Here is a 17,884-nt window from a genome sequence, read left to right on the forward strand (position 1 = left end):
GCATTGCTCTGGCTCAGTTCTGAGTCCTTCACACAGCTGGAAAGTTTGTGCTGCTGGGGTTAAAACAGTGGAAAAGGCCAGAAGGGGGATGCCAAGGATCATCGTACTCTTTTTACCTTGCGATGGTTTTCTAATAGAAAGCTTAAATCTTGCTATTTGCAGACCCGGTACCCAAGGGCCAGTACGTAACAAATATGAAAACAGTGAGAAAGGTGGAAGAAAGGCAAATTAGAGCACACCATCTGAAGAGGCAGCCTCTACTGGCTGCAGACAAACCTCCGTGCTGAAATGCAGGCCCAAATCTGCTCCCCCTTCAAGAAAAGACAGGAATCAGCATGTTAATGCTTCATCTCATGATTTTTTTTAACGTGCCCATTAAGTTAATAAGTATTAAATGGTGCAAACAAAACACAACTATAAGTTTATTACTCCGTGCGGGCTTCCAACACTGTACCGTGGAATCAACGTGTGTCTCCAGGCTGAGATTCCCCTCAACCTGCAAACCTCAGGCAGATGCTGATTCAAATCCCAGAAGCCTCTAGTTGAAAATCAACGTCTAAGATGCCCTGTGGAATCTAAGGAAGCATTTGCTAATTTGCTCTGGGGCGAAATCTTCTATCGATATCAATCAGGCATGAATGTAGATAATTTTCCCATGCTATCAATATAGTCATCTATATGTTTAGTCAACGTTTATTGAATATCGCATACCTTCCGCATACGGAAGGTTTGCTGGTCAGTAAATAGTGGAAAGGGGCCCAGAAGAACACGGTACAGTCAGGCTTGAAATCCAGCAGGGACACGTCCCTGCTGCCATACCAGTTATTTACATACTTATCTACTACTTCCATCCTAGTTGGTTAACAGTCTCTGCCCCATCCCTAGCCCTGTGGGCCTCAGACCCCAGCAGTGGGCCACTCATCTGTGGCCACCTACGGCGAGCTGGTGCTTTCCTGTAGTCATCCTCCTTTGGCCACTAGTAACTTTGGCCTCTCTAGGGTACCACACTAGTTGTTCAATATTTTGAGCAACACACACCAACTCTCTTAAGAGAAAGTAAAGTGATAAATGTCTCCCCAAATGCTCACGTGGCTTTTGTCTCTCCCTAACCTCTTTTCTTGATTGACTCCTGCTCGACCATTCAGATCTCAACTCAAATGTCACTTCCCACTTCTCCGTCTGGACTGTGTCCCCCTGAAACTTAGTCTCACAGCTCTGTTCTTTTACTTCATATCTTGTATCCATTTGCTTATTTGTTTGCCTGCCTCCCTGACTAAGCTGTAAGCTCCATAAGGGCAACAAAAAGCAGAACTTATTTGGCAAACTGCACAGGCTTCTATATGGTTTAGGTGGGACTGGCCACCTACCCAGCTCCAAGGATGGGTCCTATTGTATTCCAGCCAGTTAACATGTCCCTTCTTCTGGGTCCTACTCATTGGCAAAGGAATGAGAAACTGACCTAAGGCAGCCCAAGCAGAGTGAGCCTGGACACTGGCGGGGAAAGCAGAGCTACGGACCTGTTCTGAAGAGGCAATGTCACCAATGTGGTTATCATGAAGCGTGACACGAAGGAGGACAAAGACGCAGAGTCCCAGAAAGGTGGTTCCAAAGAATACGCACCACGGGACTCTGGAGTAAACTAGACCTGGGCTGTCCCTCGTCTTTGGACTTTTCAGTTACGTCAACCAATAATTCTTTTTTTTTTTTTTTTGCTTTAGCCAGTTCGGACCAAGTTTTCTATGTACTGTGACTAACGAAATCCTAATTGATATATCTTGCCTCTGTATCCACAAGAACCTTGCTCATGGAGGACACCATATCTTGAACAATATGCCATTGGGAGAACTGCGGATGGCTTAATGGGGGAGGTGAATGGGTAACATCAGCTGGAGCCTCAATTTGAACATAGTTCTTCAGAAAATATGTTAGACTGCCCTCGATTTAAATGCATCAGAAATTCAGGAGTGTTTTCCCCAGTGTGTTTCACAGCAGAATAGTTGCTACCTGAGGTTATTAACCTGCTCACCTGTCATTTCCTAAGAACTCCTAAAGATTTCTGCTTCAATCTCTGGACTTTCAACCTAAAGAAACTATGGTTTTAAACTGGGGGAAGGGAACAGGAAAGAATGATTCAGCCTCTAGCCGCTTTTTACTCTGCTGGATAAGATCATTACTTTTTTCCCCCAGAATGACCTGTAACATTTCTTACGTTTCAACTTCATTTCTTACGTTTCAACTTCAAGTTTCATTTCTCGGGATGCCTACGGCTTTTCACCTGGCTAGATGGAAGCCAAGATTTTACATTTCTCTTGGGGGCTATTCTGCTAGGCTAGAGTCATTAGAAGCAATTTTAACTTTAGGTTTTATATATAGCACATCTTTCAAAGCATAATCAGGCTCTGTGGTTCATGATCTGGTTATTAGATTAAAGGTCTGTGTGGCCAAAGGGTTGTACTTCTAAAACTATTGAGAAATAAACAAACTAGGCTAGACAGGGAAGGAAAAGTCTACAAGTTGGTCCCTATATCCTGATCAGGGGATTCTTTTCCTCCTTCCCTGGTTCACCAAAAAGCACACTTGCCCATACTGTTCACATTCTCAAAATATGTTTGTTACTCTCAGGGCTCCTGGAATATATATCCTCCAACGGTTGCCTTTTGACTTCTCAATGACTGTTCTGCACACGCCTGCTTATATTTTAGGATTCTTTTTCCTTTGGGAGAGAGAAGAGTGGCTTGTAAAAATACTAGTGGAAAATAAGCATTAAGAATCACTTCACCTTCTCCATCAAATAAATCCACCTGAATTACTGGTTCTATGAACCAGTATGTAATTCAAAAGTTTGATGAAGAACAGAATACTCCGAGTCTCAAAATATCTCTCCATAAATTACTTATTAACTACCAAGGGACAAATAAAAACTTGACAGTGGAGAAAGTTCGTGGGCACCACCTTAACCAAGATGCTAATGAGACAGATGACCATGACGGGGCTCCTGTAAGGATGCACAGAGAGACACACCGTCACCTCTGTGGAACCCCATCCAAAGCACAGAACATGAAAGAACCATGAGGAAACAGAGGACAAACCCAGACCGAGGATCATTCCACACAACAACCAGACTATACTCGTCACAAACTCTCAATAATATGAAGAACAAAGAGGCTGGAGAATTATTTCATATTTAGACCAAAGTGACACGAGAACTAAGTGCAATGCATGATTGTACACTGGTTCCTGGGCTGAAGAAATTAGCCATTAAGGATGTTACTGGAACAAGTGGCAAAATTTGAATATGGATGGTAGATCAGTATCAATGTTAAATTTCTGACTTAGACCACTGTGCTGTGGTTTGGTAAGAAAATGTTGTTTCACTTAGGAAGCAATCACTATTTCTAGGGAAAGGGGCACAATGTCTCCTTACCCTTAAAGGGTTCAGGAGAAAAAAACATGTATATATGGAGAGACAGTGAATGCCAAAGCAAATAAAGCTAAATATTAATAATTGGTGAATCTAGGTAAAGCATATACAAGAGTTCTTTGTACTAATCTTGCAACTTTTCTTTAAGTTTGAAATTGTATCTATAACTATATATCTACCTCTATATAGATATGTAAAATAAACACACACAATTTAAAATAAATACATCAACCTAAAATCCGCCTTATTCTTCAGGTATTGTTAGGCAAGCTGAAGAGAGACAAAGGCTAGGATACCAGCAGGGATTGGGTCAGTAGATTCATTCATTAGGACCCTGAGTACATGTCTACTAACTTAAATTACGCTTTCATTTGAATAAAACATTTTGGACTTCCTTAAACTCAGTGCCAATTACTTATACATTTAAACACTCAAAGTATGAATTCCATACTTTTCCCCAAGTGAGGCGCAAGGCTGTCAATTTTCTCGTGTGCTAACAAGGAAGCAAGGCCAATTTCTATAACCTAACTATAGAACCTCTGTGTAAGTAAACTTTTTCTAATATGCCCAGTTCCCTATTTTCTTAGAAAATCCAATTTGCTCTGGGATTTCAAATACCAGAGGCTCTTGTTTTTGTCACAACAAATGAACTATTTTATTCTTTAGCTTCTTAGAAAGAAATTCAATAAATCTTTGCTCACCGCTAGCTTTTCTAGCTCTCTCCCAGTATCTCTTTGATCAAGTTTTTCCACCCACTCTGGAATAATCCAGGGGTAATTAGAACCTCTTACCTTCTTTAGCCCAAAAGGAGACCATTTATCACAAACTGTCATGGATTCCGATTCTAACTTACCAAGAGCCCAATTACTAACAGAGGCAAGGAATCTTCTTTCCAATTAAAGTGATTGATTTCTTTGCAGACGCGGTAGCATTTTGCTTTTTAATTATGTTCATTCTGGTCAAGTGTGAGAAAATTCTTCTTCATTTTATTTTCCTTCCAAAGAACACGATACAACAAACATTAATCACACAGTGATACAAGGCCAGACCTGCAAGTGCCTTTGGCAGAGCTGGGCATCTATCAACGGGTCTTGTCCATTTTACGGGGTCTTAGTGGCTCCTTAAGCTCTAAAGGGGAAAAAAGGGAATATTTGTTACATCACATAGTTCACCTGAGGGCTTGCCAAAACTTCCAGCATCTGCTAAGTTGTGACGAGACAGCATTAGATATTTAGATAAACACCGACTAGCATGGAACAGAACAATTCCAATTTTGTTTCTTGTGCAGGCAAAGAACAGAGCCGCAGTGCTGGGGATGAAGCAGTGTGTGCAGGTAAACATAAGCAACGTGGGAACAAATCTGTTTTTTCTCACTTGGGTGGTATTAACATGATTATGTGTTGTCAAATCTTGAAAGAGAAAAATAGTCAAAATCAGTTTGGGAGAAGGACACTTTGGAAGACCTAAAGGAAGATGAGGCCACCAAGCCTTACACAGATTTCCCAAGGCCTGAAAGACACCTGTCCGTCCACTTTGCTTTTAATCTTAAAGACTGGCCAGTTGTGGCTCCCGCAGCCTGTTGACCTGGGGTCTGCATCCTTATCTCCCCTTCCACCTCTCTCCACGTGGTCAGCAGACTGGCGTCCGTTCACTCACTTGAGACATTCAAAGGTCAAGGTTTTCGCTCAGTGAGTATCTTCCAGCGATCTGAGCTCCAGACAACAGCGACCACCCTTTTTCCTGGTATGAACGCAGTTGCTCACCGTTTTCCAAGCACTTTCACACAAATATAAAGAAGAGTCTGGGAGCCCTCCAATATTCTAAATTTTAGTAAAAAATGAAATTACATAGTAAGCTTTTGAAAAATTAAAACATCTACGTATGTGAGATTGTACCTCTACCTTTACTGCAGGCTGTTTGCGAAATTCAGGAAGCCCTGCCTTTCCATTCATTAAACGGACAGTCGTTGAGCTCCTCCTAAGGGCAAGGCAGGATGCCAGGTGATGGAGGTGGAGAAACAGCGCTTGTTCCTTGCTCTGACAGGGAAGGCACATAAGCAGACACCCTTGGCACAGGAAAACGCAGAATGGAGGTGCTGTGACGGGATAAAAGGGTCACGCTTATAAGAACAAAGGAAAAGCGCATCCTTGCAATGCAGGAGACACAAACAAGGTCAGGAGGTTGGCAGGTGTCTTGAAGGAACGTCAGTCTTGCTGAGCGGGGGCAGGAACTCCAGGCTTACCCGACGTAGCATGGGCATATATGCACGCCACATTCCAAGAGCCAGAAACACAAGAAAGAAGAAGCCAGACCAGACACCACAAAGCTGTGACCGCTGGGCTCAGAAGCCTGGGCTTTTTTATGAACCAAGGAGGAGCATGAAGGGGAAGTGATGGTCCAACGGGCTGTGCTGGTAGGGGCAGGTGGGGGCAGATGAGGCTGCTGAAGTGATCCGCTGAGGGCTGACAGAGCTGGCTGTGGCAATGGGAATGGAAATAAGTGGAGATTCAAGAGATCTGGGGCCGGTACAAACCACAGGGACTTGTCACCATCACATGAATGGATGAGGAAGGAGGGAAAATAGACTGAGAACTATTATATGTGAACACTTGGATGGCGTCCAAGCACTGGCTGGCTTTTGCCATTTAAAAATTTACTGTGGTTATCAGTCACATCCTGCATTGAGCCCTCGTTTTAAGCTCTTCAAACATCCCTGAGATAAGTGGGGGAGTTATTTCAATCCTCCTTTTCACAGATGAGAGAACCGAGATTGGTAAGGCTTAGCCCTAAGCAGGAAACCCAACTAACCCAACTAATCGGTGCAGAGCTGGGACGAAAGACCAGGATAGTCCTCATTACACATCCAACGAAACACGAAGATAGCTCAGAACTGTCCTAGCGGCATGTTTCCAGCCTAAGGGGGACAAAGTTCATAGAACTTTATACCGTGCGCTGTGTTGTAAGGTGGTTTGTTGATACTGTCCATTCCAAAAGCCAACGGAAAGCTACCAGTATGCTGAATCATTAAAAACATGGATGTACAGGACTCGAGTCTTACCTTTTTGAAGAAAATACCCTTCACAGATGCTATTTTTAGACTCAAGTTTTCCCAACATAAAGTTTTTAAAAGAACAATCTGTCTAAAAAGCAGGTAAAGAAACTCATTGACAAAGGTTTAGATGTTTTAGGACTTTAATGTCCTTCGCACGGTCAACATAAAACACTGACAATGGATAAACAAGAGGGGAAAAGACTCTTCAGCAAAGATCTTCCCGAACTCATGGCATCACTGGTCAAACACCAGAAAGAGAACAGTCAAGTAAAAAACAGTAAGGGAGTTTAACAGAGATTTTTAGTTTAACAGCATAACTGAAAAACAAAGAACCAACCAACCAACCAACCAACCGTTCTTCTACCCACTGAAAGGAAAGTAAAAGTGAATCAGGGAGCTTCCAAATCTTGTGAAGCAGCTTAAAAAGGGAGAGGGGAGGAGGAAGGGGAGGCACACAGCTGTTGAGAACGTAACATTCTAATGCACAAGGTCAAGGATCCCAACAATTTCTCCAAGTCTCAACATATATCAACAAGAAACGTATTATTAGAAATATAAATGCACAGAGATATAAATGCATAGAGATATAAACTATTTGGTATTAAAAACAGACCTTGCTATATAAACATATAGTATGCCACTTTTATCTCTTTATGAGAATAACGGTATAAAGAACGATCTCCAGTTTGCCTCTTAGTCTGGAACATCACAACATGGTCGGTGGTGACCTGAATTAATAGCTGCAGAATCCAGAAGACCCCACTGCTGTCATCTTGCAAAGGGTCAAAATTCAGCACCTAGAGGGCTCCACCCACCCTCCATGCTGTGTGTTTGTGTGTCTCTAAAAATAATAACCTGCAGTTTGCATATAATTAAACTCATAGGCAGCTTTGAATATGAGATCTAGGCAGAAAAAGTAGCAGCAAAGACAACAGTAGTTAGAATTTGGTAGAAAAGCAAGAGAAGACTTTTTAAAAGCTTCCAGTTCAAGTCAGGATTAAGGTTAAGTTTCAACAACTTGGGATAGCTGTGGATGTTTGCTGTTCTCTGGAAAAAGAAGAAAATCTATCAGAAGCATGTTCATTCGAGAAAAATACTGTGTTTGTTTAGTTTTTTTAGCCATGCCCAAGTGACTTTCAATTTTGTACATTGTTCAAGGGCAGAGTGTATATTGGTTAGGATGTGCTCATAGCTGGTGCATCTCCAAAAAATTCTTCATGAAGGCTGCCAGCTTCTGGACATCTTCGATGGTGACAGCATTATACAGAGAGGCCCGAATGCCTCCCACGGACCTAGAAGAACCACAGATGCAGCCGTTAAGAACAGGAGCATCTGGTTGAGCATCAAGACGACCCTCCTTCCCGTCACCAGCACCTGCGAGAGTCATGGCACCTGAGACTGTTGTGTCCAACCTCCCACCTGAAAGCCCCCGCGGGTGGCCAGGAGCTTCACACATCTCAGTCATTAAAAAATTCCTTTCCAATGCACTGGAGGACCGTCACGCTCACATGGAACCTAGGTTAGCTCAACTCTTTGATGAGCCTGCCATGCAGGGGGCAGGGAGCGGGCAGCTATTCTCATGCGTGAGAACATACATCTTCCATGGAGCTCACAGAATTAACTACTCTCTCTGACGTTCGGGGGAGCAGCAGTGTCTGTTCTTACACTGAACAGGCTGTGCCAGCTGCACCAGAGCTGGGATGGTACCCTTTGTGCTGTCAGAGCAGAGATTTTCAAAGGTAATTTTGACCAAAGCTCCTAGAAGATGTGCCCCGCCCCCCCCATGCTCTCGGTCGTGGAATCATGCTAAGGGGTCCGTAAGCAGCAGCAGGAGAACCCCCGTAACAAATGGTCTTTCCCAACTAGTTACAATAACTGCTACTCCAGGATGGGCAGACTCCTAGATGTGTCTCCTTCAGCGTCTGAAAACTAAATCAATTCTCTGACAAGTTTCTGGATGGGACAAGTACCCACCTATGCCCTTTCAGGGAGATCATATTGAGTTCAAGAGCTTTGTCGAGAAATCTTTTTTCTAAAGCCTCATCTCCTTTGATGTTGCCAATGCGGAATGGAATATTCATCCTGCTTCTATTCTGGGGCTCCACTGGACATCTGAAAAACATGTTTTTTGTTCCAGCTATTTTTCTGCAACGTGCAACTGCCATTAACAAGGCAACAGAAAAAAAAAATTTTTTTAATCCAAATAAACCCATTTATATATTATATTTAAGCATTCAGTAAAATAAGAGTCACATAATTCCAGGAAAGTGAATATTATTTAATAAACAGAGAGGGATAATTGTAGTGCTGTATAGGGAAAATTGATTTAGATCTAAAACTTATACCCCACATGAACTCTATGTCAGTTATTTGGTTATAGAAATGCAAAAAGAAAAAAAAAGTAAAGCATTAGTTACAAAAAATTAAGTTATGCTAACATATGAAGAAACATCATAACATTGGATTACTTGGACATTTTTTGTATGTTTGAACTATTTCCTTAAATCAACTTCCCAGAGTAAAACTGTTGGCGTGCGCGCACACACACACACACAGACACACAGACACACACAAACACCACACACACACACACACAAAACACACAACACACATCTACATGGTTCTTTTTTTTTTTTTCATTTACATGGTTCTTGACAGGAGTTGGGAATCAAATTCAGAACATATGTTTTCAAAAAATATGAGAGTACATATTTAGAGATAGAATTAAACAAAATACCTGAACTAAAGCCCATCCAGAACATCATATATTCTGTAATTAATTACAACAGGTAAAGTTAGAAACGACCTACGTCCACCATAGAAATAAAATAAATTATAACATTTCTTTATAATTAAATATTAAGATGCCACATAAAAAGATAAAGATTAGGCTGCAAAATGGAAGTGGTTTATGATCTAATAAGTGAACAATTTTAGATGTTATGGGTACTCTAGTTAGAGTATAAATGTGGATATAAAGATTCTAAGGAAGCATAGAGAATAGAAAATATTTGTGTTCAGGATGTGAGAATATGGGATGATTCTATGTTCCCTTTAATGTTCTTTTAATAGTATGTTATATATTTAAACATCATAATGGAATATACTGAAATGTACAGGTGATTAGAGTAAGATTGTTCCCATCAACTTGCAATTCTATTGCCACTAGTTAGGGTGAAAGTAGACTATGAAGTAAATGTAATAAATGTGAACTGGATGCCCTAAAGCACAGCTGCTGTCTAATCCAGTTTTAATTGTCAGCAACAGAAAATTTTTTAAAACCATTTTCCACATGCAAACAAGAGATTAAAAAAAGATCTGCGCCAGGACATTTATAATTTACTTAGGGACATCACTCTTGCATATGGAACAGTGAGTTAACATTCTCTTATACGACTCATACTTAATTTCCAAGAGCCTCAGTTTCCTTATCTGAATATTGGGAATGATAATAATATCTCCATTTCATACTAGTTATGACAGTTCAGTGGTACAACATATATGAAGCTTCCAACCCATGGCAGCCACACAGCAATGTGAATGACCCTTTCTCTACAAGGCTGCAGAGAAAAAAACTTAAGTTGGTCCGAATAGTGGCTGTAAGATTTAAAAATAATGAGTAGCAGCTTTCAAAGCACTTTAAACACTGTACTGTCCCAAGCTGTGTGACCTTGAACAAGTTACTAAATCTCTCTGTTGTGCCTCTCTGATGTGAGGACTAAATGGCCACAAATTCTCTGCAGCCCTCCCAGCAAGAGGTGGGGTCTTGTGCTCCACACCTTTTGAATCTGGGCTGGCCTTGTGGACTTGCTTTGACCAAGAGACTGCAACAGGAGTGACGCTGTGCAACTTTCAAGCTGAGGCCTCACGGGGTATGCGGCTTCTATACCTGCCCTCTTAAAACATCACTGCCATGTAAGCAAGCCCGAGCTAGCCTGCTGGAAATAACAGGCCCAGCCAACAGCCAGCCAGCACCAGCTGCCAGACAGATGAGCGGGGCCATTTACACTCTAGGTGGATCACCAGATGACTTTGGTTGAATAAGTGATCTCAGATGAGACCAGCAGAAGAAACCACCCCACTGAGCCCCGCCCCACCTGCTGACTGAAAAGAATCCTGAGCCAAAGAAATGGCTGTGGTTTTCAGTCACTGTCTCGAAGTGTTCTATGATGCAGAAGTAGATAACTGATGGAATTCAGAACAGCGTCTGGAACACATTCAATGCTATGGAAATAACTATTGAAGTCAATACATTTGTCTTTTTATTCTCAGCACCTTACACAAGGCTCACAGACTCTCAAAAATGAATGAGTCAAGTTTCATCTAGGATACGTTAGTATTTGACTTCAGTTTCTGATTTGGAAAGTAAGCAAGCCAAAGTTATCTTCCATTGACAACCAAAGCAGACAAACAGAAGAAGAGATGACATACTACTCTGGATTACAAGGAAGGTATGTAATAACTCTCTCCATTTTCTCAAGCACATCCTATTTCATTCTTCCCCTTCTACAGGGTGGGATTCATTAAAATTAAACAGCAAATAAAAGCAGTGTGAGGACGCCCCCATTAAAAGCTATGCTCGCCCCTCAGGGCACACACATAATTCCTGTTAGAGTTAATAGGAGTCAAGTGCACATCGATGGACAGAAGAGACACAAGAAGGGAAACCAAGTATCTGGTAACAGGCTTTGAGCCTGAATTCTGGGCCCCCCTTTGCACAGGTAGTAGTTATCCTGGTTGACATTTAAATTAAAAATTTAGTGTCTACCCTCTTTGATATCCTGCTGCCTCAGGCTCCCCAGGCGAGAGTCCAATTATAGAGCTGGAGCAGCAAAAAGGACACGTGATTTAAGGGGAAAAAATATTAAACAGGGGGAAGAATTAAGAACCTGGATTTACAAAGAATCTGTATTTACAGTCGTCCCCCACACATTTACTCATCCTATTGTGAACGTAGATGGTATCGTGACAGCAACTATGTCATAACAACTAGAAATTGAACATTAAATTTGCACGGTGCCCGAGAGTGTCCCTGCTGTGGGGCTGAGGGAAGGAAGAAAAAGATGAAGGGGAATCAGCTGCTCCCAACCTAGCAAGATGGCTGTGGAGGGAATTCAAATTCCACAGGACAAGCGCTGTGGAAGCACAGAGCTGAGCAAGTAACTCTGCCCGAGGGAAGGTTGAAGGTTTCAGAGGAAGGGAGGTGGGAGGGGTTCAGGACAGGGGGAGACGAAGGAAGGGCATCTGGCAGAGAGCTGTGTCTGCCAAGGCACGGGGGACCCCAGCAAGTTCTCTGCAGCACCTGGGGTGCTGGGTGCCTGGCTGGGGGCAGGACTGCAGACCGCGGAGGGCCCTGCAGACACGCTTTCCTGGGAACTGGATCAATTGGATCCTGGAGCAAAGAGGAGTAATCAGGTCTGCGCAACGAGTTCCGTGTTTTAGAAAAAGCACTACGACATAGGGGCTGGAGGGTGGGGACACTGCGGGAGAGCCCTGCTAGAAAGCTCCCACAAAAACTTTCTAGGTCAACAGAATTAGGCCTGATGACCGACAGGGACACTGGGGAGTTTCAAGCATGGGCAGCAAATTCAAATGCCAATAGGGACCCAACGGTCATATAAATGAGTATAACAGGCCCAACATGACAGACTCAGCACAAACTCCCTACGTTACCTGTTAACTGTGAGGGCCTGTTCTTCCACAGAGAAACAGTCTCCCTTTTGCTTGAAACATACGGCCCCCCCAGTCTGTTTCTCCCACTTTCAGAGACACGGGGATTATGAAATAAGACATCTGGATTTAAATAATCTTCACATGTTCCAGTAAGGGCTCAAATTGTGTGTTTAAAACCCTGTGAGCCACACCGAGCACTGCCGTGAGCTGTGCTGTGCTGGGCCACCGCTCCCAGGCGTTATCACTAAATCCCACAGCGGGGGCAGGGCCTGTGGCCTGAATGAGTTGGGGGCAGGGAGAAGGTGCCAGACTGACAGAGCGCTAGCACGGGGGGCCGGGTGGGCGTGGAAGCAGCGGGTCATCCTCGGACTGCAAAGCTTCCAGGACAGAGTCTGAGCAGCGCTCCCCAGGGAGTCTATGACGGGAGCTGATAAGGATGGTTGTGACTGGAAAAGCGGTGCCACAGTCAGTCATAGAAATTTAGGAAATCCTGCATGAACAGGGCTACACGGGTTTCTTGACTCAACTTCCTAGAGTGTCTCAAGAGCTCTGGTGAATCGTGAACTCCCAAGAGGATAATTCATACAGGAACAGAGCTTTCCCCAAATGCACGTGGCTGAAAAACCCACTGCATCTCTTGGTTGAGTATTCTAGAATACCCACTGAGAAATCCCGGGACTTCCCAAGGTACCAGAGGGGCATGTGTGAGGGGAAAGGCACCACCTCAGCATGAAACAGCGTCTCACAAAGGTGGCGAGGGTTAGGAGGGCGCAAGAAAACCGCAGGCAGTTGGCAAGCGAAGACAAGACGCTCATTTCAGCGGTGTCTGCTCCAAAGACAAACCAGAAACAAGAAGGGCGAGAAGAGTGCATCCTGAGGTGAGAGAAGCCCACAAAAGAGTCACCAGGCCTCTCCTGACTGCCTTTTAAATAAAAAACTAATTCTAAATTTGCACACGATTAGGAAAACTAGAGTAAAAATATGAAGATCTATTCCCTTCCACAGAGGTGGCTGCCATTAACAGTCTTCGGCGCATTTTCAGGATCGGATACACAAATGTGTATACGTGTATATATGCGTGTTTCCATATGTACATATATACACATATCGTATTTACAAATACAAACACTGTGGGTTTCTAAGTGGAATAACAGACATGTCCTTTTCTACACCTGCTCTTTTTCCTTTTGACCTGATATCAGGTCATCTTCCCAGTTTGCTCACAGACCTTCCCCGCTCTCCACGTACACGTTACTCCATACTACGGGTGGATCTTAATTTCCTTCACCAGACCCCTCCTGAAGGACATCCGGGTTGTCTCTAGATTTTCTCCATTACGTAAGTATCCCTCATTGGACTTGCGGGTGCCTGATTTTATGCACACTTTTGTGCAAGGCAGAGTACCGGCAGAGGGCAGGTGCCTAGAAGTAAAAGGCTTTGGTCAAAGAGCAGCGGAGTTTTGAACTTTGATGGACGCTGCAAACCTCGCTCCAAAATTGAACACATTTTTTTACTTAACATACCCAAAGTGTGTTTGTTCCCCTGCCTACACCAGATGTTATCAGTCTTTAGAATTTCGGCTGATCAGAGGGGAAGAAAATCCCATGGTTTTAATCTGCATTTCCTAAAGAAGTTGGCCCCTCTTCATTCATCTATTAACCAGCTGTGTTTCTTCTGAGTTGTTTGCTCATACAGTTAGAAACCACCCCCTCTGCCTTTTTAACATTTGGTTATCCTTTTTCATTTATTTGTGGGTTCTTCTCTATATCAACAGTACCTTTATATGTTAATACGCTACCAAACTTTTGCGTCTGTCATTTTGTTTTGTTTATGTCTTGAACTGTAGAAAAGTTTTAAATTTTCATGTAATTAAATATCTTTTACTTTATGGCTTCTGAGTTTTATGGCTTATTTAGGAAGGCTTCTGTACTCCCTGTACAGAAAGTCTCTCCTGTATTTTATATCTGCTACTTGCATTTAGTTGCATTTGCATCTTTTCGATGGACTAGAATTTGTGTATGCTGTGATGCAAATATCTAATTTCTGTTTCAATGAATTATCAATGCTTCAATCAGTCAATTAGACAAAAAGTCACGTTAGACTTTAAAACTGTCTAAGTTAAAATACAATTCTCAAGTAAACAGGGACCAGTTTCTGGACTTTTCCACCTATCTGTCTTTCCCTCTGCCAGTGGCTTTATATGTTAATAGATCATATGTTAGCATTTACATTTTATTAATGTTAACATGTATGTTTAAAATGTTTCATCTATCCTTTTGTACTAACTTTTTCAGGTGAACACTGAACTGACTTCTAGATACTTACTAATTTCTGTGACTACTGCGAATGGGATCTTTCCTTGTTTTTTATTGTTATTTCTGAAGTATGGGAAAGTAACTGACTTTTACATATTTAGACAGAACTGATCACAATTCTGAGCATGATCATTTCTAGTTTTTCCACTGATTCCTGCATTTTGAAATAAAAAGTCATTATCATTTGTGATTTTTGTTGTTTCCTTAGTAAAGGCTCTGGAACCAGCACCCCTGACTCTCCCCATGTTCCTATCCTGCCTGATCCCACTTCCCCGCTGCACCTGACCCTAACCTATCTGTGCTGCTGTAAAACACTGTCTGTTCACAGGGTTGTGATGACAATAAAATGTATTCATAGCTGTAAAGTGCCAAGGGCTCTGCCTGCTTTATTTTAACTTGGGGTTGTCACTAGACACATCACATGCTTCCCTCTCTTTCCTAAGGTCTGGACCCCACATGAAAGTGAGAAAAGGTGACCTCAGATGTAGATATGGATTTGATCACTTCAACAGCTTTATCATATTAAAATTAATATCTAATACACATTAAACACTATGTGTCAGGAACATCCTAGGTGCTTTCAAGAATAACCACAAATACTATTAAGAGCTAACCCTTAAGGAATGCTCCCTATGTGCCAAATACGGTTTCTGGTGCTTTACACAAATTACCCAGTGCAAGAGCCCATGTTCTTAACGTCTACATTACATACTCTTTATTCACATGCATTCTCATTTAACTGCTCACCTCCTCTTCGGGGCCATATTTCCATAGCAAAGAACTTCCTGAAAACCCAAGTGCACACAGAGACAACTAGTGAGCGTCCAACTGCTAACATAGAGGAGAGAGGGAGCAAAGCCTGCTACTGACCCTGGTAACAAGGTCCCAGAGGTACGCCATGAGCCGGATGACCTTTTCTGGGCAGGCGGACCGGGGGGGTGAATGGAAGTTCCCAGAAAGAGGTTTATTCGGAAGAGGATGCAAGTTCGGGGTCAAGGCTGTTCATAAGTGAATGAGGAGTTTTGCATGGGAAGGTGATGAGATTCCTCAGGAGATGACCTGCCTGCCACATTGGCTTCAACAGGCTGCCTTCTGGGAAATGCCAGGTTGGGTGCTTGCAGTTAAAGGATCTCAAGTGCGGGGAGAGAATTCAGGGGACTCTTGGTGTTCCTTCTATGCTTTATTTTGTTTTTAATTTCCTGGATTTCTTCTGGAGGCATCACCATGCTTCCTGCCCTCCCATTTTGTGCCTTCACATCTCCCGAGAAATATACGGAGCCAAAAGCTCATAGACAATTGGTCTCCCCTCCACAATAGCTGCCGTGTGCTCTTACTCACGCCCAGATCCTGATCACTCTTATGGAGCCAGGAAAGGTGACTTATTCTTCTGGGTATCCCCAGAGCCTGGAATAAGGCTAGCACAGAGGAGCGTTCAGGCGCCATTGGATGGATGGATGGACGGACGGACGGATGGACGGATGGATGGATGGATGGATGGGTGGGTGGATGGATGGGTAGATGGATGGGTGGGTGGATGGGTAGATAGACTAATGGATAAATGAGCTAGTGAATTAAACATGTCTTCAGACCTTTCCAGACTTTATTTTCAATCCCAGCACGAGCCGTGCCCTTCAGGTAGCCCACTCTCTGCTCTCCAAACACACTACTTTCTTCCCTCAGTGCTTTGCAGAGGCCATTCCCTGCCTTCCTAAAAATTCCTAAAAGTACTTCCGCCTTCTTCTCTGCCTAATTCTTACTCCTGTCCAAGGCTCAAGTTCATGTAAAAGCCCTCCCTTCGCCTCCAGCCAAAGCAGTATCTCCCTGCCCCCAGCTCATGGCTCATTATTTAGCCCTTGGCCATGAACTCCTTGGACCATCTCCTACTGATCATGCATGTTACAACGGCTCCAGTAAGTGCTAGGGGAGTACCCTGGTCTCCTCTCTCACACGTCAGGCTCTAAAGTGGAAGATTCCCCAGGGCCAAGCCACAGAACCACAGAGCAGGCAGAAATGCACAGTGTGTACCCCTTCCCCCAGATGGCACGTGGAAGAGGACCCCAAAGGTCAAGTCGTTCAGCCAAGCCAGACTCCCTGAGGGCTTGTGGCTGGGGTGTCATCACAAGCCAAGAACTCATAGGAGCAGGCAGGCATTTAAGGGCAGAGGGGACAGCAGCAGTTAGGCTTGTCCCAAAAGTACAACCCCACCCATGGATGGTTATGGAGATGTGTTAGCAAATCTTGGGTAAAATATACAATTCTAAGGCAGGATTGAGGCACCATTTTTTTGTCCTACAAGGCCCACTAAATTCTTAAAAGAGTGAAAATTCCCTTGTTATTGTCAGCCAGATATTTTTTCTCACAACACACTGAACTCCAAAGAGTAAAGGCCGCTAAGAAGGGGGTCCTGGCGCGGCAAATGAGTGTAAGTGTTTACGCATGTAAGTGTATAAACACATGTGCATACAGAGCATAAAGTCTGGTCCTCCCACAGCTGTCCCCACCTTGAAGGAGGGGAAAAGCAAATGAAAACATCATCTGTCAAGCTCCTTGTGTGCCAGGCACCGTACTAGGTACTTTATATCTGGCATTTTGGTGACAGGCCTGTTGTAGGGGGTTGAACGGTGGCTTCTGCAAAGGTTTACCCACGTGTTCACCTCCAGAACCTGCGAATGTGACCTAGAAAAAGGGTCTCTGCTGATGCAATTAAGCTAAGATCTCTAGATGAGCCCAATCATCCTGGATTATCTGGGTGGGCCCTAAATCCAATGTAAGAGACAGAAGACAAGACACACAAGAAAGGAGGAGGCCATGTGAAGGCCTCTCAGAGGCAGAGACTGGGGTGAGGCAGCCACAAGCCAAGGAATGCCTGAAGCCCCTGGAAGCTGGAAGAGGCAAGGAATGGATTCTTCCCTGAGTCTCTGAAGGGAGCAAAGCCTTGCTGACAGCTTGCCTTTGAACTCCTGGACTCCAGAACACTGAAAATAAATTTCTCTTGTTTTAAGCCACCAAGCTAGTGGTACTTTGCTCTGGCAGCCCTAGGAGATCAATACAAGGCCCATACGCTCTCTGGTGTTGGTCCAGCGGTCAACACATGTTCATGAATCAATTAGTCACAAAAACATTTAACTAGGAGTCAACTCATACCAGAGCCAATTCCATTCACCAACTGCAGGCCTGGGATGGGAATGTTTGTCCTGTAATAAGTGAAAGAGTATACTTTCCTAAAAGGGTAAATAACCCAGAGGAGGGGCCAGGAGTGGGTGTTTATACCAAGGGTCTCCAGTGAGTCCTGAGGTAAAGCTGAGAGCTTCCAGCAAGTACGTGTTTTGTCCCCAGGGGACATACAGAGGAGGTGAGGTTGGGGAGAGGGGTCTGCCCCGGGGTCTGTGGTGTGAGAAATGTTACCACCCATTGGGAGACAGG

The 17,884-nt window shown here is 43.5% G+C and overlaps 1 protein-coding gene across 2 annotated transcripts in view; it reads right to left on the minus strand.

Moving 5' to 3' along the window:
- Positions 1–6,595: 6,595 nt before the first annotated feature.
- PSAT1 (phosphoserine aminotransferase 1) overlaps positions 6,596–17,884 on the minus strand; it is a 29,567-nt gene continuing 18,278 nt past the window's right edge. For both annotated transcript variants that reach the window (XM_032635741.1, XM_032635740.1), the window contains 2 exons: positions 8,448–8,585; positions 6,596–7,765 (listed from right to left, as the gene is read on the minus strand). In XM_032635741.1, the coding sequence (XP_032491632.1) occupies positions 7,660–7,765; positions 8,448–8,585 (244 nt within the window). In that variant the 3' untranslated portion in view covers positions 6,596–7,659. The remainder of the gene's footprint in view (positions 7,766–8,447; positions 8,586–17,884) is intronic.

Source organism: Phocoena sinus, chromosome 6 (genome assembly GCF_008692025.1).
Source record: "Phocoena sinus isolate mPhoSin1 chromosome 6, mPhoSin1.pri, whole genome shotgun sequence".
Lineage (NCBI taxonomy): Eukaryota > Metazoa > Chordata > Mammalia > Artiodactyla > Phocoenidae > Phocoena > Phocoena sinus.